The sequence below is a fragment of the Pipistrellus hanaki genome (genome assembly GCF_964339955.1).
Source record: "Pipistrellus hanaki genome assembly, chromosome: 3".
NCBI lineage: Eukaryota > Metazoa > Chordata > Mammalia > Chiroptera > Vespertilionidae > Pipistrellus > Pipistrellus hanaki.
In genome coordinates this window covers 12,712,621-12,738,172 of record NC_140505.1, presented here as the reverse complement: position 1 = coordinate 12,738,172, position 25,552 = coordinate 12,712,621, and the positions used below count along the sequence as shown (strand labels likewise).

At 41.9% G+C, this 25,552-nt stretch overlaps 1 protein-coding gene across 2 annotated transcripts in view; it reads right to left on the bottom strand.

Annotated features, from left to right (window-relative positions):
• DLC1 (DLC1 Rho GTPase activating protein) overlaps positions 1 to 25,552 on the bottom strand; it is a 366,141-nt gene that overhangs the window by 149,540 nt on the left and 191,049 nt on the right. The window contains exon 1 of one of the 2 annotated variants that reach the window (XM_084877011.1): positions 24,987 to 25,306. The exons of the other annotated variant lie outside the window; for it this stretch is intronic. Coding sequence (XP_084733137.1) covers positions 24,987 to 25,125 — 139 coding nt within the window. The 5' untranslated portion in view covers positions 25,126 to 25,306. Of the gene's footprint in view, positions 1 to 24,986; positions 25,307 to 25,552 lie in introns of those variants that run through there. 2 annotated transcript variants of the gene reach the window in all.

Sequence of the window (25,552 nt, the reverse complement as noted above, 5' to 3'; positions counted from 1 at the left end):
AATAGATGAAAAAAAGCAATTATTAATAATGCCCAATTCCATTTCATAAAGTTATTAAGACTGGTAGATCAGGGAAACAGCATGCCTTTTGCTATCAGCAAAGCATTTTACTAAGTTTTAGTAATGTTCTTTACTAGATGGGCACCAAAGCAAGTGGATAGAGTCATATTTTGGTTGAGCAACTGACTTTTAAGAGGATTGATAATTGAATAAATATGGACCAGGAGTGAGATCTTTATTTTGTCATTGATCTTGTCCTAGTAACATGTTGATCGAATTAATAAAATAGAAAAACCTTAACCGTTCCAAGTGGCATGCTTAAAATGTCTATGGGTGGCACAAAGCTAAAATAAAGGACTAGTATATGAAGAGATAAAGATTCGGAACTATCTCAGTAGGTTGGAATGATGGGTAAGGAAGGTGTATGTAAAATGAAGATAAAATTCGGCTGGGATATATGCCAACCCTACATTTAATCTTAAAAAACAACCCAACAAATCTCTGCTGCACAAGAGAAAAAGGCCTGAGGATTCCAGTTCACATTAAAATGATCTCTGACATATAAGTGATCATAAGCGTAATATGGACCATCAATATGGTGAAGGTCATAAAAAGACAAAAAAGAAATATGTTGCAACTGCACAATTTTGTCACATGATCTCGAATAAGGAAGGAAGGAACCCTACCATATCTTACCTTGTCCAGAGCAGATGCTGAGCACCTTGCTTATGACTGAAGAGGGCTGTTAACAAACTAGAAAGCATCAAGAAGAGACTGTTAAGGATTTTGAATCCCTTCCCAGTAAGAGCATGCTGAAATAATTAAGGAGTTAGACCCTGGGAATAAAAAAAATATCTTTCTTGCTTACTTTCAAATATGTGGAGGTTCGTTATGTAGGAAAGTGAGCAAACATTTTATATGATGCTTCAAAGAACTGTCCTATTACAATAGCCTGTTAGTCTCTGATCAAATAGGAAAGGGAGTGAGAAGAGTGCCTGGCCTTGTAGCCACACTTCTCTTGAGGATCAGGATGCATTTACAAAAAACTAGAGGCCTGGTGCATGAAAATTCGTGCACTCAGTGTGTGTGTGTGTGTGTGTGTGTGTGTGTGTGTGTGTGTCTACCTCAGCCCAGCCTGTACCCTCTTGCAGTCTTGGAGCCCTCAGGGGATGTCCAACTGATGGCTTAGGCTTGCTCCCAAGCAGCCATCCTCCTTCTCCCCCCAGTCACTCCACCGCTGCTGCCAGTGGACTCCCTCTGTGGGAGGTGACCAGGCCTGCTGATTAGGGGACTGTGCTAGCTGGTAGCCCCTCCAACCACTGTTGGTCACCGCCACCGTTCCCCCATTGCTGTCCCCTCCATCTGCCTGCTGCCATGTGCCTTGGCTGGCCTGGTGCTGCCTGCTCGCTGGCCCTGCCTCCCACGGACCTGTTGTTCAGCCATTCGGTCAATTTGCATATTACGCTTTTATTATATTGGATAGTATGATCAAGAACTGAAACCAGAAAGCTAATCCCACCCTTCATAGACCACATGTGTTCACTGTTAAACTATCATGCACAACTTACAATACATTATAATGACACGACAAAAAGTTCACATGAAGTCACAGGACTGAAAAAAGTGGGAAGCTATTATACGATCAATGTATTCCCCAAACCTTGCAGTCATAGGACAGAACTTAGGGTGACTCCTAGAAAGTTGTAGGAATAGTTTCAGGTTAAACTAGCTGAGCTCCTTTTTTTTTTAAAAAAAATATATATTTTATTGATTTTTTTTACAGAAAGGAAGGGAGAGGGATAGAGAGCTACAAACATCAATGAGAGAGAAACCTAGATCAGCTGCCTCCTTCACACCCCCAACTGGGTATGTGCCCACAACCAAGGTACATGCCCTCGACCAGAATAGAACCCGGGACCTTTCAGTCTGCAGGCCAACACTCTATCCACTGAGCCAAACTGGTCTTGGCTGAGCTGAGCTACTCTTAAAAAATACTGTTTTTATTGATTTTAGAGAGAAAGGAAGGAAGAGGGAGAGAGAAACATTGATTGGCTGCCTCCTGAATGCATCCTACTGGGTATCAAGTCTGCAACTGGGACATATGCCCTGACCTGGAATCGAACTGGCAATCTTTTGTTGCATAGAACAATGCTCAACCAACTGAGCCACCCTGCCAGGGTCAAAACTGAGTTATTAACACCAAGATATTAAAGTATGTGGACTGCATATAGAATTCATTAACCTAGGAGGTAAAATCGGTTAAAAACATGAATAATCACACACATATTTTAGAGAAATTATGGTTGTAGACCTAAAATACGTTTTGAAGGAATGAACAGTTCTTTGGGATTTTCCCAATTTCTTGGCACGGATGTCGGAGTTGTAATGCCTTTTGCAAACTGTCCTTGGACGCTCATTGTAACTCGACTCTGCTCCAATGTGGCTCCTTTTGTGTGACTGGGGTTCTCTTGTAGAACAGTCAATATTTTTGTGTCTGTGTGATGTTTATATATATGCATAATCAAAGCTAAAATCAGATTAAAAGCACAACTACAAAAATTTTGGAATATTTATTACTAATTTTATTCCTTTTCTGGGCTCCTTACCAGATATTAAACCTGAAAAGACGTAGTACATCACACAACCTGTTTTAACTGAAACTAGCAACTGAGTGGAAATATCCTTATCTGAGGAGGCCCTGGTGCCTGCCTTTCCCAGACCTATACATCACGTGATGGCCTAAAAGTGTGCTTAGAAGGAGGAAGACACTGGTCACCTCGGGTCCATGTCACATGCTAACGTTTCCCCCTCTCCTCCAATGCCATCACGCGTTATGAAGTTGGCAGTCTGGAAACAACAACAAAGGCAGCGAAGGCTTCGGGGTAACAAAAACATTGCTTAGCTCTAACATCTGGACTTCATCACGGCAGCCCTGACGTCAGGACACAGCCCAGATGTTAGCTATAGTAACCATCTAAAGTTTGGGCGAATGTGGTCTTTCCTTCCGTTTGCCAAGTCCTTTTAGCGAAAATCCATGAAAACATAACAGCTTAAGAATATAAGTAGTCTGCTAAATATTTGGGAGACCAGCTTTGGGATCACACAAATACACCAGCTAGTTCTCGGGGTAGTCATCTCCTTGGAATGTTGTGGTCACCTATTTGGAAGTCTCACTCCCCCTTCTCATCTCCCCCAAAAAAGAATACATAAAAAAATAAAAAGCCCTTAAAAATAGCAAGAAGGGAAACTGAGTGTAAAAATGAGAAGTAAGTAGTTCTGAGCCTTAATTGACATGGGGATGTAAGTCAGGACACTCTTCTTATTCAACCCAAAGGCAGGCCTGCTAGAAGACTGTCTACATTTCTATGTTTTATGTATATCCCTCCATATTTTCTAGGCAGTTGAAGAATAAGAGAAGACTTATTAGAATTCACCTAGAGAAGAAAACTATAAACTATATCTTGAATTTCTTTCTACTTTTATTTAAATATATTTTTTTGATTTTTTACAGAGAGGAAGGGAGAGAGATAGAGAGCTAGAATCATCGATGAGAGAGAAACATCGACCAGCTGCCTTCTGCACACCCCCCCACTGGGGATGTGCCCGCAACCAAGGTACATGCCCTTGACTGGAATCGAACCTGGGACCCTTCAGTCTGCAGGCCAACGCCCTATCCACGGAGCCAAACCTGTCAGGGCTCTTTCTACTTTTGATCACTATTTTAAATTAATGTGCATCTGATGTCTTGTACAGCTCTCACGCTCAAATAGCTAAAAAGGCTATGCTACATGAGCTTATTTGGGGGGTGATGATGAAAAGAAAATGGAACAAAATTTCATTAGTTATATCCTAACCCATATGAACCCCCAATTGTCAAACATCATTGACTAAAAAAGAAAAAAAAGGATATCTGGGAGAAGGATATCTGTAGTTGTGTTTTATATTTGTGATTTCATATGATGCGGTTGTGAAATGACTAAAAATCAGGTAGCATTTAACAAAATATTTAGAATTCATTGAACAAATACAGAGAAAGCAGAGTAGCTCTCCCTGGAGATGGATTCAAGTACTGACTCCCGTATATACCGTATGACCTTGGAAGAGTTACACCTGCGGGGATGAGGTTAAAACATCACTGTCAGTTTATCTACTATAAAATGTATTTTTGTCAGAACTAGTGATGCAGCTATGAAAAGCTTACAGCAGTACTGCTATATAATAGCTCAATATGTGACATTATTAATTATAATAATATATGACTTGTCTATCTTTGTTTAATAGATGACTTGTCTATCTTTGTAATAATAGATGACTTGTCTATCTTTGTTTCCCAACTCTCAGCGACTTGGTAAGTACTCAGAAAATATTTTTGAATATATGAATGAATGAAGGAGGAAATAGTAAATGAACAGACTCAGGGGTTGAGACCACAGCCTCTACTTTAGCCAAGACAGTTTTCTCCTTGTTTCCTGAACTGGTCTGGCCATTGTTTTCATTGTCTCTGTGGTTGTTTTTTTTATTTTATTATTTTATATATATATATATATATATATATATATATATATATATATCCATCCTATTGGTTTCAGAGAGAATATATATATATATTTAAAAACATATTTTATTGGTTTCAGAAAGGACAGGGAGAGAGAGATAGAAACATCAATGATAAGAGAGAATCCTCCACACCCTTCTCCACACCCCCTACTGGGGATCGAGCCAGCAACCAAGGGTACATGCCCTTGCCTGGAATGGAACCTAGAAGCCTTCTGTTCACAGGCTGATGCTCTATCCACTGAGCCAAACCAGCGAGGGCGTCTCTGTGCTCTTTACCAGATTCACAATATTCCCTCTTCTCCGATACCTTGCCTGAAATGTTTAACCCATAATTTATTAACCCATGGTCACTTTTCAGACACCTCCAGGCCTAGCTTCCTTGTAATGCCCACAAGTACTGACCATTGATGTCACCCACAGTCATTTGTGCTGCACATGGCCAAGTACCTATAAGAAGTTCTCGATATTTGTTAAATGGAAGAATGTCTTTTGTTGTTTGATGAGCATGTCTTGAGAGTATAGCCTATTTCCTATCTATACATTTTCATTACAATACAGCATAGCAGTGAACAGATACTTAGGCACATACCATATTTGTGTTTGAAGGACACTTAGAGATAACGGAATGGAACCTCATTTCCACAGATGAAGAACATGAGAATTACATACATAAGTTACTGTCTTGCTCAAGTCTCTCAGAGCTGATTTAGTCCCAAAATACGGAATATAAACCAGACCTCTTCACTCATGGGTTTTGGTTAAGAGGATGAAAAAAAAAATAGTCCTAACAGAGGTTTATAAGTGATCATATGCATTTATTATTATGTAACTCAAGCTTTCAAAATTCCTAAGACCACAAACAGGGTTTAGCCTAAATTATTGAAAGAACAATGGATCTTCTAATCACAGATTTTAAAAATAGTTGAACTCATTAAGAGGCCAGGGCAGGCTCTGTAGAGATGGCCAGAGGTGACTTTCAGTAGATAGTGACTCCGGGTGACATATTGTTTAGTGTGTGATGTTCTTTAAACACATCTTCCAGTCCCTGACCCTATTATTTGCAGTCTGTGCTGTCTTGTTTGTATTGGAAGATAACTTGTTTCACAAAACTAAGGAGAATTTTCTCTGAGGATAACTTTCTCTCTAACCCTGTTATGTAGTTCCCAGGACCACATATGCTTACCTTAAAAAAAAAAAAAAAAAAAAAAAAAGCAAAAAGTCTCACCCTGGCCGGTTTGCTCAGTGGATAGAGCATCGGCCTTCGGACTGAAGGGTCCCAGGTTCAATTTAGGACAAGGGCATGTACCTTGGTTGTGGGCACATCCCCAGTGGTGTGTGTGTGTGTGTGTGTGTGTGTGTGTGTGTGTGTATGTGTAGGAGGCAGCTCATCGATGTTTCTAACTCTTTATCCCTCTCCCTTCCTCTCTGTAAAAAATCAATAATATATATATAAGTCTGACAAGCCCATCAAGCCAGTGCACAGCAGTAAAGCTTTGGTGGGATGATCGTATGTGATATAATCTACTTTATTTGTTTTCCTTATCACGTGGATGTCTGCTCTGGTTAAAATGCAGACATTGCTTCCTGATATAACATTGAAATGTTTGCTGTATTCTGCATTATAAAATTATTTTGTGGACTATCCTGATGATATAAAAAATGTTAACTGCAAACAGGATATGATGCAGACTTTGTTTATGGCAGCTACAGAAAAAAGGAAAAGAAAAAAACACACAAAAAAAACAGGGTTAGAGGACTAGAAGCTGTGGGAGTGCTGGATGCTGAAGGTAGAATGCTCTCCTAATCCTAGCCAGCTGTCCTGCCTTGAACGCATGGGACCGTCATAGCAATCGCTGCCTCTTCTCATGCGCTCAGTGAGCAGTCAGCTCTGTGTGCGCTCTACCATAGCAAGGGCAGGGCCGTTTCCTAGCTACACAAAGTGTCTCCGAAAATACAAGAGGGAAATAACCAAAAGTCAACTTGAAATAAAATGTATCCAAGTGCTAACAACAAATTGCTCCAAAGCCTGTTCCATGTCAGGGAGCCACAACTAAGTAATGACTTAAACACCACAGGTTCCAATCCACTTCCACCCATTCAGAGTGGCTACTATCTCCCCCTGGATCACCCCGCAATCACAAGCGCAAGCTGATGGAAACACAACATTCCAGTGCCTGAGCATCAAGGGCCCCAAACGCTTCAGATCTTTCAACTCCTCCTCCTTCACATGTTTCTTTAGGGGCAGAGATCCTTGACTTCACAAAGAAAACTGTAGTCTGAATTTTGTGAAGTAATAGGTCAAGAAAATACAGAAGAGCACAGGAAAGAAAGAATATTCCTACTTTACAAAAGCATGCTATGAAAAAGTATGGAGACGGGAGGGGGTTTTGTTAGTTTCTAAAAGAGGTTACCCGTATCTGTCCCCCTTACTGTATAATCTACTTCTTGATTTTTGCTTCAGTGATATGAGGTTATGGGGAAGTCATGGATTTTCATTCAGGAGAATTGAGTTCACATCCACATGTGAAGTCTTCCTAGTTTTGTGATTTTTGACAAATTACTTAACATTTTCAGTTGCGTCTTCTCATTTGCCAATGGGGAAAATGACATCTGCCTTAAACTGCTGTTTCAGCACTCAAGGAGATGTAATGTATTAGGTCCTCCATGACAATTAGTTCCTATCTCTTCTGATATTTCACTTCATATTTGTCCAGGGTCCTGCCATTTCTCAGATGGGCAGGAGACAGCCTATAGCTAGGTTTTAAAATATTAAATTTCACGTTGTAAAGAAATAATGAGAAAATAAAAGATTAAAATTATAATTACAAAATGCCCACTCAATCACTCCAGTAGTGCTTGGCATAGAAAGTTATGAGTTACAAGGGCAGGATTAAGCAAAAAATAAAATAAAAGAGAGAGAACCCATGGACTTGGACAACAGCATGGTGAGTGCAGAGGGGGAGAAAAAGGGATGGGTGGAAGAGGGCACAGAGAGGATAAATGGTGATGAGGAAAAATAAAATAAAATTAAAAAAAAGAAAAAGAAAAGACAAAAGTGTGAACAGAAAAGGTCTTGGCCACACCAATACCATCCAACATGAAACCGTATGCCCGCCGACCAGATGGTGCTCTGAATCATAATGAACCATAATGATCTGAATCGAATGAAGTTAAAAAAACAACAACAACTTAATTTAAAAAATTTTATAGAACATGTGAACACAGGGCGAGGGCCGCCCTAAGACCTTAGAGGGGTGTGAGCAAGTGAGGACCCTGAAGGTTCATTGGCTTCATTATAAATCTGCCTGACTGTGGGATATAGGGAACCAGTGCCTAATTATTATTATTATTATTTTAAAAAAAACACCAAGATACTACAATGTTTGAAAATTTCAAAACTTCCCCAAAACACATCATATTTCCTTTATTTCTCTTTCACCTGCCCTACTTGAATTGGCATGCAATCTTGTTTATTCTGAGTAAGCAATGGGAATGCTGACTTATTTGAACTGGTGTGTGTGTGTGTGTGTGTGTGTGTGTGTGTGTGTGTGTATGTGTGTACTGGTATGCTATGTGGGTGCATACCAGTGCTATATACAAGTACAAGAGATGTTTCTTCTGTTCAAGTAGATTCCTATCTAATTGGGTGGAGAAGACTAACACATGAAATAGCAACAAAGACATGCAATAAATAAAACAGTGGAGAACCAATTATGGGCATTTTGAAAATCAGTAAGTGCTACACGACTTTGGATAAAATGGACACCAGTAAAGGCTGACATTGTTCTAAATGCCACAAAAGCAAGATGACTGCTTTTGGAGGAAGTCATGCTACATTTGTTGACAAACAGGAGGAGAAGCAAACACCTGCATTAGAGGAACATGAGAAAACAGCATGACTAAGGAGAGTGTAGCTAGGTAACAGGATCTTCACAAGCAGGCAGAGGTGTTTTGATTTTATGTGTCTGGAAAATGCATGACACTGAGCAAAAACAGTGACAGAGTGAAGATGGCAGTGGCGCACAGGGTGGATGGCAGTGGCAAGTGTTATAGTTCTAGGGCAATGCTTAGAAGACCTTGCCTTAATCTAGGTGAGGATTAGGACAGCCTGTGAGGGAGTGGTGAATGCCTAGAGAGGAAGAGCCAGGCACAGAGAGGTTAACCTTGGCATTGTTGACTTTCATCTGATGTTGCAAGACCTCCAAATTTATTGGTCATGTCCAACAGACAGTTGGAGATACAGGATTAGAGTATAAAGGTGAAGAGAGGACAGAAAAAGATAGATATACAGATGATAGATACTGGTAAGTAGATAGCTAGATAGACAGATAGATAGATAGATGAAAAAACTCAACTGATGTTGAATGCATACAGTGTAACGATCATATCACTTATATACAGGGTATCTCAAAATTATACATATATATATATATATATATATATATGTATAATTTGTGAAACACGGATAACAGAATCTGCGTCACGGGGTCATCAGAGGAGTAAATATATATATATATATATATATATATATATATATATATATATATACACACTTTAACAGCTGATAGCTCAGTTTTGAAAATGAAATGCATTTTAATAAACACTGCCTTTATAATTATTCAAAGTATGTGTACACATTTTTTGGGACACTCTATAAATGGTTGTTTGAGCCTTTGGGATTATCAAAATAAAGGTAAGAATATAATCTGGAAATAATTTATGAAAAAAAAACAATACATGTGAACTACAGAAGAGGGGTACTCATTTAAACAGTTTCAGAATGCTTGATTCAGAAAAAAATGTGAGGTGGATGTTTTGCCTCAATCTCCTGATACCTATATAACATGCTGGGATAAAGGAATTGTACTTGGTTAATAGAAGAATGTGATTTTTTAAAAAAATGTGATTTTAATTCAGTGAGCCAGAAGGGCCCCTCAGCCGCGGTGACATGTCAGCTGAGACCTGAGTGAAGTGAGGGAGAGAGTCCTGTGACAATCTGGATAAAGAGTTTCTCAGGATGAGGGAACAGCAGTTTTCCGGGAACAGAGAGGCCAGAGTGCATGGCATGGAGTGAATAGGATGGAGGAGGCGGGGGGAAGAAAGGGGGGGGAGGAGAGAATAGAAGATGAAGAAGAAGCAGTAGGCAGGCCCCAGTTCAGGTAAGGACACCTTGGCTATAGAAGGGATTTTATTCTAAGTGTGAGGGAAAGATATTGAAGGAGTGACAGGACATGATTTACGTTTGAAATCATCCCTCTGGCTGCCAAGTTGGGAATACATTACAAGAGAGGGGCGGGGTGGAGGCAGGGAGGGAGGTGACCAGTGGTTGGTTGGGTTCTAGATGAATTCTGCAGGTAGAGCCGGTATAAGTGGCCGGTGGAAGGAATGTGGAGAATGAAAGGAGAGAGAAGCTAAAGATAACTGCCGTGAACTGGGATGAAAAGACAGGCTTTGAGGGAAAGTGAAGGTGTTCACATTTGGACTTGTTAAGTGATTTTTGGCAAGTTAGTCAACCTCTGTGGACATTGTGGACATCTTTCATTTGTGAAACACGGATAACAGAATCTGCGTCACGGGGTCATCAGAGGAGTAAATAATGCAACCAGAACTCCGGCAGGGGCTGGCCCTGAACGTTAGGTATGGAGCTGAAATGAAATACGAGGAAGCTGTGGAAAAACTTCAATCTCACATTCCTTCCGAGTCTTAAAAAAACACACACTGACTCTTAAAAAACCCTTGCCACAATTCCTTCCACCACCTCTCTTTGAGATATGAGTGCTGCTGGTGTTGTGGGAGAGAATGTTAGTTCTAAATGTACATTTTGTCATGATGCTAAATATAATAATTTTGACAGTGATGATGATGGAGTCAGTAAATTAAGAATAGTGGTAATGATTATCAGAGAGAAGTTCTACTTAACATCAGGAGACTTCAAAGAAGAAATGGGGGTTTATATTTTGGAGAAAAGAGAAGAGACTTAAAGAATTGCTTGAAAGGCACATATTTCAGGAGAAATGATAACAAGCATTAATATCAGGAGGGAAACGAACAAACCAGTGATTATAAAGTAACCACCACATGTTTTACAAAGCATGGCTTGTGTCCCTTCTGGACTTGACGCTCTAAAGAAATGGTTTGTGGTCAACTTGGTAAAATAAAAAGAGGTCATTTAACTAAGAAAATTGAAAATTCATCAATATTTCCAGATAATTATGAGGAGCTGATTGTGTCCCCATTTTATTTTTTAAATTTATAAACATATTTTTATTTATTTCAGAGAGAAAAGGAGAGGAAGAGAGAGAGAGAGACATCAATGATGAGAGAGAATCATTGATTGGCGCCTCCTGCACGCCCCACTGGGGATTGAGCCTGTGACCCGGGCATGTGCCCTGGCTGGGAATCAAACTGTGACTTCCTGGTTCACAGGCTGACATTCAACCACTGAGCCACACAGGCAGGGCTATGCCCCACACTTTAAAAATGACCTCTGAGATCTTCACAACACAAAGCAGTACGTGGCTCCCAGCTTATCAACATGATAAGAACGATTCCTGGGTAGATGGGTACATAAAAGCCCAGAGGCTATCATGTCCCACTCAGTAGCCTGAGCTTCAAAACTGAGTGACCATCATTAGCTAAGGATCTCTCTGAGAAAAGGTCGAGTGAGGATGCTGATTTCAAACGTGCACATCACTCTAAAGCATGATGCTTTGCTTACAAGAGACAGTTTAAACATAGTGTTGCTACTTACTCATATAATAAAGTCAAATAAAAATACCATTTATCCTTATTTTTCAAGTGAATATTTTCTACACTTGAAGATAAGTATTCGCTGTTTAAGGGAAGATTTGCTTTTCAATGGCACTCAAATGGTCCCTACGCTAGACTTTCACAGTTGGTTCCAAGGAACCTTTGTTTTTTTCTGGAAGCTTTCACATATTTTTTTTTAAAATATATTTTATTGATTTTTCACAGAGAGGAAGAGAGAGGGATAGAGTCAGAAACATCAATGAGAGAGAATCATCGATCAGCTGCCTCTTGCACACCCCCCACTGGGGATGTGCCCGCAACCAAGGTACATGCCCTTGCCCGGAATCGAACCCGGGACCTTTCAGTCCGCAGGCCGACACTTTATCCACTGAGCCAAACCGGTCCCGGCAGCTTTCACATATTTTTTATATTTTTTTTTTGGTGAGGAAAACGCGTTCTGTAAGGTGCTCTTATAAGCATTTCTTAATCTAGCTTATTGTGAAGATGTTACTTTTGAATCATACACTTTTTGCTTCCTTGAATTCTCAGATTCTCTTCTTCCATATTCTATTCTCATCCCTACCTCAGCTGCATTTGGACCAGAATATAGGCTGAAATTAGGCATACATCCACTTGATGTTTATCATTACCTTCAAATGGGTATTTAATTATATTTTAGCTTGACCTAGGTAAAAAACCACACTGAAATTAGGGAAATATTATTTATTATTTGTAGCCTTCATTCCAAACCTTACTTAGCTAAACTTTGGTTAATTCTAGTACCAATTTAAAAACTTTTAATGATATATTTATACAAGAGATATATTATATAAATTTATATGTGTAGTATATATACATGAGTATATTTATGTGACTACATATATAAATTTGACTTTAATATCTATATAATTTACATTTCTATTTTTTAAAGTAAATATCCTATGACTTTTATGGCATTTGAAAACTTCTCTTTGTTATAATGGGCATTCTTTTATACCATCGGCGCGAGTGTAATTCATGTTGAGCCATGTGGCTATGTAAGATGTACATATCTTAGACTATGAAATTCTGCCATAGAGAAATTGCTACACATATGTACATGGCGGTTTAGACAATAGTATTCCTAACAGCAAGTGTGTGTGGTAATAAGACATAATTGGAAACATTCTAAATGCCTCTCAATGGGAGAATGAGTAATAAATTGTGGCATATTTATATAACTGCCGTAAGAAGGAATGATCTTTCTGTTTCAACATGAATAAATCTCAAAAATATAATTTTGAGCAAGTGAGTTGTAGAAGGATATCTTGCAATATGGTACTACTTAAAGCTTTTCAATGTGCAAAAACAGTAATTAATATTGGTTTAGCTTACTTAAATATGTAATATGAGTACAAAATTGGGCACGGTTAAGCACTAAGTTCTGGACTGAAGAATTCCAAGGGAGCTGGGGAAGAGGAGGGGGGAGGGAATGTGATCCAGTAGGGGCATACTGTAATTTAAAATTGTAAAAACAGTAATTTTAACGCTTTATTACTTAAATTAGCGGTTGACACATGGGTTTCTTATATGCCTAAAATATTAATAAAGATAACGTTGCTATTCATCAATTGACCATCTAAAGATATTTTTGGAGAAAAAGACTTTTAGAAAGCAAAAACACCAATTTTAAACGCTATCTGAACTGTGTCGAGTCAAAACCCATGAGTATGTTATGAAAACATCCACTTAAGCCCCACGAGACACCAGGATCAAATGTCCCAGGGTCCGACTGCATGGCCCATTAGCTAGAGCAACATCACCTTCATTCTACAAAAGCAATGAGTCCATGCTTCAGCCTTCAAAGCGAGCAAGGATTACCCCCTCTTAAAAAGTTATTAAAAGCACTTGGCTTTTGACCCTTTACAACTCAATTGGTAGGTGGTATGGGGTCAGCCTTTTTTCTGTCTTAATAAAAAAAAATGTCAAATGTCATTTTCCTGGAGTGCATTTCGCCATGGAGATGTTCTCTAAGTTACAGTGATTCCAAACCATGCGCTTTTGTGTGAGGACAAGGGGAGAGCCCCAGGAATGGTGTTTTGCGAATCAGTTAAAATGCTTGAGGTCCGAAAAGGGAGGACAGCGTGGAGCCAAGAAAAGAAAGCACGCACACACAGGACACACGATGCACCGTGAGCGTCTTCAGGCCAGCCTCTCACTGTCAGCACAGCATGGGTAGAGGAAAAGAGCAGTCACAACAGCAGTGGGGCCTGTGTGGGTTGGCGGTGGGGATTAATGGGGATGAAAGGCCAGGAGGGTTCACTCAGGGAACACTCTATGCAGCGAAGTGGGAGTGATGCTCAGGGTCACAGGAATAAAAACATTTTCTGCAAAGCAGCCTCGGAAGAATGGGAGCTTGGAATGTGTGTGGCGCGGCTGCGAAGGTGGGTGCACGGGGGCCACACCAGCAGGCCTGCTTTCCCCTCCGCCCCTGTGAATGCCCTTGCTTTTTTTTTTTTAAAAAAGAGTTAAATGTTCCCCAGCCTATTTACACTTGGCTCTGCTGTACCGGCTAATCCTTGGGGTATGTGCAGAGTGGCGGGTCACACGCGGCTATTGTTGTCTTAAATGGTGCAAAGTGCGTCGAGAACAGATTTTCGGGCCCTGCTTGGGAATACTTTTTTCTAGAGTTTACCCTCTCTGTTTATCTTCAGTTGTGCAATGACTGCGCTGTGCCAAAGAGCTCTGGCTGGATACGCAGTCTTGGGTTCCAAATCACCGATTTATATCTTTCTCTTCCCTTTTACCCTTTTAGCAAAAGAAACACTTAAAAAAAAAGAGAGAGAGACACACACAAGAAGTTCAGTTTTATGTATAAGTTGTTATACATGAACTGGAATTAGGTACTGAACGTACATTTCGTAAATGTGCAAAATTAAAGTCTAAACTTTGCAGTGTGACTCTCACCGTACTGCTGTATGTGCCATGTGCCATCTGCACACAAAGGGCACGCGTGAGGCCCACACTTGGGGCTGTCTTATCATTCCTCTCCTTTCTCCCACCCAGAGCTCCAGGCCGGGGGCATGTGTGGTCGATGTCTGATTGAATGTGATCTATATCCTGGCATAAAGGAAAGGGTCTCAATTTCTCCTTGTGACTCAGTGGCACAGTAGTCTATTAGGTTGTTGGGTTGTGGTTCTTAAAGAAGCTCTCTGTAGAGTTCTAATGTGATTAAGAATTCTTAGAATATGAAAAGCAACCTGTGAGAAATAAAACTCGAGGTGGTTTTGGGTTTGTCCCATGTCCTCCCTCCCCCCCAACCCCACCCCATTGGATTATCATCTCATTTGTCTATCCAGAAGCTACACACATGAGTTAGCATGCATATGCTAATTTCATTTGGCTGGGATTCACTAAATGAATTTCTAGCTTTCTGTAGTAGCACTAAGGAAAGACGTTTCTACTGAAGCCTGAAATCACATGTTCAAACTCGTTTATATCAGCGAAAAATCATAGTCCAAAGGCTGTCTTATCAGAGTTGAAAAACAATACATTTGGTGGCATCCTTTCAACTTGAGAAGGCTTCATTTAAAAAGTTTTATTTAACCCTAGCCAGTTTGGCTCAGTGGAGAGAGTGTCAGCCTATAGACTAAAGGGTCTTGGGTTTGATTCTAGCCAAGGGCACATGCCCAGGTTGCAGCCTCGATCCCTCCCAGTAAGGGGCCAGCAAGAGGCAGCCAATCAATGATTCGCTCTCATCATTGATGTTTCTATCTTTCTATCTCTCTTCCTTCCTCTCTGAAATCAATGAAAACGTATATATTTTTAGAAGTTCTATTTTAAATGTAGCATATTATACAGGTAGATTAGGAATGTTCTTACTCATCTAATTTAGTTCCTTCCCCCCCCCCCACATGTTTATGTTGGTGAAAAACCAATAACACTGTCTAGACCTCTAGGATATAGTAATCAAGCATGAATGGAAAACATTCAGAGGTCACACTTCAATCTGGACCCACAACATCCTGCTATTCAAAACCATACTGGAGATGATGGATCATGATAAACTAAACCACACGGAATAGCTGAGTCAGGATTTGAGAGTTGTCTGCAAAAGCTAAATGTGTCACACAAAAACCCTACAAGATAAAACCAAGTCTAGACATCATTAGATGTGTTGTATCCCCGCCTCCACCCCAAGTTGTCCACAACCAGAGGCTACTTTGTGACATTTATGTCAACATCCTGTAAGTCAGGAATCCTCAATCTTTTATGAAGAGAGGGTCCTTGAAGCCATGGCATCCTGATGGGAGTGTGTGTGTGTGTGTGTGTGTGTATTTAATTGATAGATGTGCTCCTGCTAATGATAAATCCCCCAAGAGAGACCGAGAAAGTGATATGTGGGTCAGGATGTTCAGAGACCACCACGCAATAACATGCCATGTTTTTTACTATGTCTTGGTGATTTCCACTGTCTAGAAGTCGTTAAATTTTTTTTTTTTATTGAGTGTTTCAGTTCTTGAATTAAAAATGACCGATTGGAGAATATTGCTATAGAGGATGAAAACTGATAACCCTCATATGCAACTGAGTTCAACATTAAGGTATTTTTATTGTTAAATAATGAGTTTGGGCCTGGCTGGCATGACTCAGTGGTTGAGCGTTGACCTATGAACCAGGAGTCATGGTTTGATTCCTGGTAAGGGCAAATGCCAGGGTTGCCAGCTTGATCCACAGTAGGGGTGTGATATTTCTCTCCCTCTCTCTCTCTCTCTCCCTCTGCCTTCCTCTCTGAAATCAATGAAAACATATTAAAAAAAATAATGAGTTCGGGTAAGTATCTTGGCAAATCATAAAAATGAACTTTCTTCTTGCTCAGCACTTCCTGGCTGCCACTCTCATGCTCTATGGAACTTTCTATCTGGAATACATTTGCGTTACACTGAATACAAGGTGTGGGTCAATGACTGTCTCAAAAAATGCAAACCTTACTACTTCCCTGGGCATACGGAAGTAAAATCACAGTGGGGTGCTGTATGTTTTTATTTCTATTCAGCAGAAGCAGCAACCAGGTAAGTTAGTCCAGTTACAAGTGTGAGAATTTTCTCAAATTGAGGAATGTCCAATAACTTACCTGGCTGAACATACCAATGATACTGTGGATAAAAGTTCAACCAAAATACTTATATTTACTTACATATACACCCCACTACTGTCATATTCTCAGAGGGGCAGAGAGGCTCTTTACCACGACTCAAATGTTTTTATTTCCATGATCAGTAGTGGAAAATGGACACCTACTGCTAGGTGTCAGATTTAGTTCATATTACAAAAAATGTGTTTAGTTTACATTACACACCTAGTCTTTGGCTGTGGCTGAGAAGTGCAACAGTAGCACTACAGTCATGCATTTGATCAGAAAGGAGTAGATAACTTTGCTTTTTGGGTAACTGGTTAAGTCTTTAATGATCATTCTAAACAAATGCATCAAAAATAGCAGTGTTTGTTCACAAGCAACGGGAAAGAGCATAGAAGGATCGGTACAAGCTCATCATCATCATCATCATCATCATCACACAAATAATGCCAGCACATGGCACATTCTCCTTCTTCAAGAATCACAGGTTATACAAGACATACAGATGGCCAACAGGCACACGAAAAGATATTCAACATCACTAATTATCAGGGCAATGCAAATCAAAAACTATAATGAGATATCACATTAGAGTGACTATTATAAAAAAGACAAGCAATAACAAGTGTTGGCAAGGATGTGGAGAACAGGGAAACGTGTGCCCTTCGGTGGGAATGTACATTGGTGCAGCCTCTGTGGAAAACAGTGGAGGTTCCTCAAAAAATTAAAACTAGAACTGCCAGATGGTCCAGCAATTCCACTTCTGGGTATTTATCCAAAGAAAACAAAACCACGAATTTAAAAGATATATGTACCCCCATGCTCACTGCAGCATGATTTACAATAGCCAAGATATGAAAAAAACTAAATGTCCACGGACAGATTAACAGATAGAGAAAATGTGGTACATAGATACAATGAAATATTATTCAGCTATAAATTAAGAGTGAAATATTTCCATTTGTGACAGCATGGATGGACCTTGAGGGCAGTATGCTAAGAAATGAAATAAATCAGAGAGAGAAAGACAAATACCATATGATCTCCCTTATATGTAGAATTCTAAAAAACAAAACAAAACAAGCCAGACTTGGGAGTGAGGTGGGCCAAATAGGTGAAGGGAGCTACAGCTTCTGTTATAAATTAAAAATTCATGGGATATAAAGTACAGCATGGTGAATCTATCTATCTATCTATCTATCTATCTATCTATCTATCTATCTATCTATCTATCTATCTATCTATCTATCTAAAAGCCTAAGCTGATAGCTATGATGCTCAATTACCACTAGGAGCAAACACTCAACACAGGAGCTGTTGAGCAGCAACTTTGCAGAGTGCCCTCTTACAATCCAGGACCCCTGATGTTGGACTGTTTTCGACCTGATCCCCACAGGCCAGGCCAAGGGACCCTCTTCACTCTGCAGACATCATTCGAGCCCTAGCACTGCTCCAGGTGCAGCCGACTGGGAAGGAACTACAGGAGGTTGGCTCCAGGTTGTGTCTCACCCAATTTGCCCAGTCCTGTCCCACTGGCCACCTTCTAATTAATTTACTTTCAATGTGCATGAATCCGTGCACCAGGCCTCTACTATGGTTAATATCGTATTTCATATTGGAAAGTTGTTAAGAGAGTAAATCTTAAAAGTCCTCATCACAAAAAAAAAAAAGAAAAGAATTTTGTAACTGTGTATGGTAATGGATGTTAACTACACTTATTGTGGGGAACATTTTGCAGTACATACAAATATTGAATCATTATGTTGTCTACTTTAAACTAATATAACGTTGTATGTCAATTACACCTCAATTAAAAAAAGAACGGCACTTTGGGACAGCCTGGATGGACCTGGAAAATATTATGCTAAGTGAAATAAGCCAATCTGAGAAAGACAAGTATCACATGATCTCAATTAGTTGTAGAATCTAATGAGCAACATGACTTGATCAACAAAATAAGGCCCTAAGCATAGAGGCATGGAACAGACTTGATGTGGGGTTGGGGGACAAGAAGAGATAAGAACTTACATACTTAGAGACTAGCCAATGGACACGGGGAATTGGGTAGTGAAGACCTGGTTGGGGGAAGGGTAGGAGCTGGGAGGAGGAGGATTAAGCAGGTGAGGAGAAATGGGAGATATCTGTAATACTATCAACAATAAAAAATATTTAAAAATAGAAATAAAAAAAAGAATGACAAGTTATTACTAAAAGTGACTAGGATCAGAAACTGGAAAACACAAAGACAAGTTTAACTTCAACCGAGGCCCTCGTAATTCCTCTGGAATAGAGACCTTCCAGGAATGCTCTTTTAAATCCGCTTTTGGCTTCACACTACAGCTTCAGATCCTCAGCAGACCTGTGACTAATTCACATGCCCCTCCTACCACGCCTTTGACTTTGGACACATCTCATTACTTGTGTATAATAACCTTTGGCAAAATATGCAGACTGCTCACACTTTACTATTTGAACTAAAATTTATAGAGGTCTTGCTCCCGAAAGGGAGCCGCGCAAAATATCCCTCTCCCGAGGCAGCCTTGGCATTTCGCACACTTTTTCCCATACCAGCGCGGGGCCACGTGCTTGAAGCCTCCGCGTGCTGGAGCCGCTGCTCTTTCCCATGTTTGGCTGCATCTATACAGCAATCTTCAGAGCAGGTTCCAACTCGCTGGGGATGACTTTCAGATATGGTAGATCTAGCCTGACAAACTCACATGCAAGACTGACTCCTTCATTAAATGTGCAAGAACAGTTATCCTCAAGTCATTTCATTTTGGAGTTCAAGGTCTGCACGCAAATAAATAAATAAATAAATAAATAAATAAATAAATAAAAAGTCACCTCCATTAGAATCTTCTTTGTTTTTCTCCAAAGGTACAGAAATAATGCCCATTCACCATGAACATTTTAACTTCTTCCTTTCTATTTTTTTTTTTTTTGGACTGGTTGAACTAGTTTTGCCCAGAAGGCTTAGAAAAATGACAGCAATGTCATGCGAACAGGGCAAACTCCCAGGGAAGGAGGGTAAAAGGGAAAGGGAAGGAGGGTTACAAAATCCAAAGGCATGGAATGCTTACTATGTGTCAGTGACTCCCCTAAGCGCTCTGCCTAGTTGCTCACTTAATTCTCAAAACAATGTTATGGTATAGCACTATTATTAACCTCTTTATATTGGAGAGACATAAACGGACTTGTCCAAAGTTACCCAGTGCAAGAGCCAGGTCCATACCCAGGCAGTCTGATGTCCCAGCCAGCTCTCTTAGCCACTGGTTTCTCTCATCAAAGTTGGCCTCCACACCAACATGCTCTTCTTTTTATTGGAAATAGTGGTCCCTAATTGAATAGATACACGCTCACATCTGCCCTCCAGAAATGTGACACATGAAGCATCATTAGCGGTTGTCTCTCAGACCCTGTAAAACGTTATACAGCGTTGCGTATGTCTAGGGAAGGCTTTGTTTACGGGAGCAGCCTGCATATTTCGGGGCATGCATCACTCCTGATGAAAAGGCGTTACATATGCCCTTACTTGCTTTGCACTGTGATCCAATGAACAGAAAACAGTTCACAAAGTCAGTGTCTGTGGTTGCCTGCCATGGGACCGGGGCCAGGATTTTTGATGCCCCGTGGAATTGAAAGCCAGTGTATCACTCGGCACGTCAAGCATTCTTTTTGCTGGTGAATCAGAGACCTGGTCAGCTGAAAGGCAACCATTTATTTCACAAACGATGGAAGATGCTGAGCAAAACATCCCAGGGGATCCAACCTGATGCAGATGCTTGGAGAATTTATTTTATGTCTATTGAATCTCATCTGGGTTGAGACTTGTCTACATTTTTTTTTTTTTGCCTTCTTTACAGACAATTCGGTTTTTCTTCCTCTTTTGAATGTTTAGCTCTAGAAGCAGTATCACATGTCTCATAGCAGGTTGAGGCATTCATATTTTTTTTTTCCTTCTAGGTCATATTTCCCAAATAGTAAAAATTGATTTAATATTTTTATAGATCAGTGTATTTTACACTATATAAGTTGTCCTTACCTTATTAGATGTTAAAGAAAGACCATTGTTTATTTTCTTTTGTAGTTTATTTGTTCATTCCACCTTCCCAGTTGATGACAGCTACTGTGCATGTATAGTCTGGGCTTTGCCTTGCCTTCAGTCTCTCTGTCTCTTTCTCGTCTGAATTTTAGTTCCTTTCACTTTTCCTCAGAGACAGTCTTTCTGGTGTATCAGTTCATTCATTGGTGGAGCTCTGTCAAATATACATCAAGGAACTCCAGCCATCTCATGTACAATGGCCCAGCATCTCAGACTCTGATAATTATTGATGAGTGGTATTTGGAAGTGTCAGGTATTAGTCAGGGATTTTTAATCTCAATAGAATTCAGGGTGTCCATGAACTTGGATGAGAAAAAATATTCATTTCTAGTTTTACTAATTTCTAACGGAAACTTCACATTTCTTCTAATGGTAAGGATTGACAAGCTGCACCTCCACCCCCCCCCCCCCCCAAACACACACGCCATGGCATTAGCTGTCCCTGTGACTGTCCCCACACAGACTTTTCCATGCATTTGCCGTTGTTGCAGAAATCCCAAACTATCACTTACGCTCATCCCTGCTGTACAGGTATGGGAGTCATCAAAGCTGCCCCTGACCACACGTGAGGGCAGTTTTTCTGTCCACAGGCAGTCATGTGACATTGCTGGCCCCATTCAACTACCAAACAGGGAAGCTGAAGGTTTGCACACGGGTGACCTGGGAATGGATGTTGCTCCCATATTCCCGACCCATGATGGTTGGTGACAAGGAGACAAATCCGAGGCTACTGTACAGTTGAGTGCTCTTGCTCTAGATAAGCAATTGTAATCTGCACACTGGGATCTTTAAAAAATACCTAATTTAAATTTACTTCCTTATGTTTGAAACACGATAGTGTGTTATATAATTCACTCATGTTCATGACTGTATCAGAACTTTGTGTTATGAATATTAAATACCTCGACACCTACATTTCATTATTATTGGCTCCCCTTAGAATTTTATGTCTTTTACTTGTTTTAAAAGTATTGCCCTGAGAAGCGATCCACAGGCCTCACCAGAATGCTAGAGATCCGTTAGCACAGAAAAGGTTAAGAACGCCTACATGGCCCTCTACGCAAGGGTTAAAGGGCAAGAGGTTTTCAGGAATGAATGCACCCTGATGCCAAGATGCCCTTGGGCTCAAGGAGAGGTCGGTCGGAAAGCAGAGGAGCAGTGAGGACTCGGAGGAAGTGTAAGACAGGAGGGCTGTGGACCCCATCTGTCACCCCAAGTTCCAATTCCCTCAAAACTCCGTGCCATCCTCTGAGCTTGGGAAAGAAGACAGTGTACCTGTAGGCTTGGGAATAATGGTTGTAGAGAGAAGAGGACTAAGAGAAACCCCTGTGGGTTGTGTGGTTGGGCAGAGAAAGGCAATATAAAACATAGTATGCTAATTAGACTGGCCGTCCTTCCAGGCAAAGCTCAGACTGTGAGGGAAGAAAGCCCAGGTCTTGGGTGCCAGAGGGAGGCTGGTGCAGGCAGCCGGGGGAAGGTAGGCCTACTTTTGCATGAATTTCGTGCATCGGGCCTCTAGTTACATGTAAAGGAGTATGTAATAAAAGTCTGTTCTGTCACTCTTCGCATCCTAGAGGCCTTTTCTAGCAGCAATTCTGTACGTTGTTTTTATTTATTTTATTTTTTACGTTTTTTTAAATTAAATTATTATGTCCGTTGTTTTTATAAGACTGTGAATATTTAAACACCACAGATGAAATTCCTATTTTTGACATAAGGGAGTTTAAGGTCACGAGAGGTATATGATGGTTTTTGTTCATGGCATCATTTGGGGCAGAACTAGGAACTCTTAAGTTATTTAGTGTGCGTGTGTGTGTGTGTGTGTGTGTGTGTGTGTGTGTGAAAGAGAAAGACAGAGAGAGAGAGAGAGAGAGAGAGAGAGAGAGAGAGAGAGCGAGAGAGAGAAAGAGAGAGAGAGAGAGAGAAAGAGAAAATATCTAACAAGGCAGTTAAAATTTTGTCTCCGTGGAAGAAACTGAAATCTCAGATTAGTTTTTGAGAAAGGGGATGAAATGATCACCACAGAAACAATGTTTGTGGTACTACTTACCGAAGTATTTCCTGTGGGGCTTCGAAACACTTCTCCTCGGTCACCCGATTCATTTCACAACATCAAGTGAAGCGGGAGGTTTGGACTTCCTGCTGCCCTCCATTCGGGCCAAGGGGCAGGACATATCATGGAGTGGACCGATGCTTGGAGAAGTGACTTTTTTTGTGGATAATTAACCGCTGAAGTCTTTGGTCAGTGGGAGGGTGGGGTGCAGGCGAGACGTTTGAGGCAAAGGATAGACATGAGTGCTCTTGAGGTTTGGATGGGGACCAAATCGGTCTCCATTGGCAAACACTGACTGAGCGCTGAGCCACGTACCAAGAACTGGGGAGGACACAGAAAGGGTCCGAGTCCCCAGCAATTGGTCCATTGTGGCAGCCAGAGCCCTCTCCCTCCTTCCAGTACAGATCCTGGATACTCCGCCGTGTGAAGTGCCTACGAGGTCAGACTCATCTTAGAATAACTGGGCAATACAAAGAATTTCTTCCTTCAGGGGACCTGTTTAATGCTTCATCACACATAAAAAAATAACTATTTTTCTCTAAGTATTTTTCACTTGATGCTCTATTTTTGACTCCAGAGAGACCATTAATATATCACAGACAAGCCCGGAAGGTGTGGCTATGTGGTTGAGCATCGGTTACAGGCTTGATCCCCAGTGGGGTGTGTGTGTGTGTGTGTGTGTGTGTGTGCAAGAGGCAGCTGATCAATGATGCTCTCTCATCACTGATGTTTCTATCTCTCCCTCTCCCTTCCTCTCTGAGATCAATAAAAACATACTTAATATATTTAATAGACAAATGACAAAACAGAGACAGCATTTTCCAGGGATCATGTCCTTATTCTCAGAAGTCAACAGCTGTCAAAAGCTTGAGACGCTGGAATGTCTGAATTCGTCTTCCTCTCAAATTGGAACACCCAACCACAGTAAGACATTTTTGTGCCACCTTTACAAGACACTATTTGAGGAATCTTTCCATGTGTGACAACGAATTTGCCAAACAAGACAACAATAAAGCAATCACCTTATTTTTTTAAGGTTCAAACGATTATAGTTGTGAATTCCATATTCCCATATCTTATTTCTTAAACTTCCTCTAGCCAAATGCAAATTTTTATCACTACACCAAACACCTTAAAAAAGTTGGATTTCTTTAAGACATCACATTTTACTCTAAAGCCACACTAAAATGGTTAAATTGAAAATATTTTGCTCTAGCTCCCCTATCTATGCTTATTCTCTCTGTCCTGGGCAATACTGTTTAGTTTAACCGAAAGATGTTTGTGAGCATTTAGGAAAAGATTTCCAGCTGACCATGATTAGGTCATGAGTATGTTATCTCCATCATCTGCTTCATCACAATCACAAACCTTACATCTCCCCTTTTCAAGTCACATTGGGACAGTTGTGCGAAAGGAAAAAAAAAAACACACCTTTTCTTGAGAACACAAGGCACAGAGGTCTGGAATTGACACTTGTAATATTTTTAACAACGCTGAGCTTCCCTCGGCATATGAGCAACAACTGGATTCGCCAAAAAGGGCAAAGAAAACATAATCTTTGACCCAGCTGTGCAGATGACATGACATCAGTACACAGACTTAGAAAGCAAACCAGAAGGAGCCATTCAACACCACTGGGAGACCTTTGGGGATGGGGGTGGGGGTGGGGGAAAGCGGGGGGGTGGGGTGGAGGGGGCCTTGGGAGTTTTCCTGCCTGCTGCTTGTTGGAGATGCTGCTATTGGGGATCCATTTCGGAATAGTCTTAATACCCCAAGGAGGCAGAAGTTCCCGGCTCCCGGCGCGCGCCCGCACACACAGCCTGCCTGCCCTCTGGCCGCTGTCACATGAGCCCGAGGACGCCTGAATCGCGCCACTGTGATTCTGCTTTATTCTGTCTCACATACCTGACACACACACACTCTTGGAACTCGGCACGGCCCCAGCTGCCAGAGGAAATACCAGCAGCTCCGGCTGGGCAGCGGGATCGCTCCACTGACACACGCCCTGCCCTGCCCTCGGGCCCCTCGCCTGCGCCCGCCCGGCCGGGCCACCGGGAAACGCCAGCGGGTCCCCATGGACCCCCCTCCCCGCGCTGCTGCCAGGGGATCTCGCTTTGTTTTTCAAGGTTAAAAACACCACCACCACAAAACACACCTCTCCTAAAACCTCAGACAGGCATCTTAGGCAGAAAAAACACACCCAACCCCCCAAACCCTGCAGAAGCCTCCAGGATCCGGGGAGCCTGAGGTCCCTGCGGGGACAGCGGTGAACTTGACCCGGCTGGGCTGATGGGGTCCCAGAGGACCCCAGCTCACCACGGAGCCTGTGTGTGGATCTAACTGTTTTCCTGTGAACCCCTCCCCTGCCTCCCCTCCCCTCTCCCAGCCCTCTCCCCCTCCGCCCTCACCTGCCAGCCGCCGGTCCCGGGTGTTTTTCCAGATCACATCCAGGGCCCTGGCCGTGGAGTCTCGGATGTGGTCGCTGAAGGACCTCCGCAGAGGGGCTCGCAGGGGCCGCGCCATCCCGCGGGCCTCGGGGTCCCCCATCCCCGCGCAGGACCTCAGGGCTGCAGCCCCATCCCGCTCCCCCGCGGCCCCGCTCCGGCTGCGGGCGCCCTCCCCGGGCTGCGGGGCCGGGGACAGGGACCGGGCGCCCGCGAGCCCCGCGCCGCCTCCGCCTTCGGGAGCCGGGAGCCGGGAGCCGGGCGCCGGGCGATGCGGCTCGCACTGCGGCCCCGAGCGCGCCGACTGCAGGCGGCCTCCTGGCCCCGCGCCAGCCCCGGCACATCTGGAAAGGCTTACCGCCGAGCCCGCGCCGCGCCTCCCTCCGCGGCTCTGGGATGCTCCTGGCTTCCTGTGCAATCTAGTAACTCGACTGGGTCCCTGCCTGGCTGTCCGGCTATGAAATCGCATCTCTCCTTTCCCCTGGCAGCCCCACAGAACCTTGCATTTTGAAGGAAAGGCAGGGCAGAAG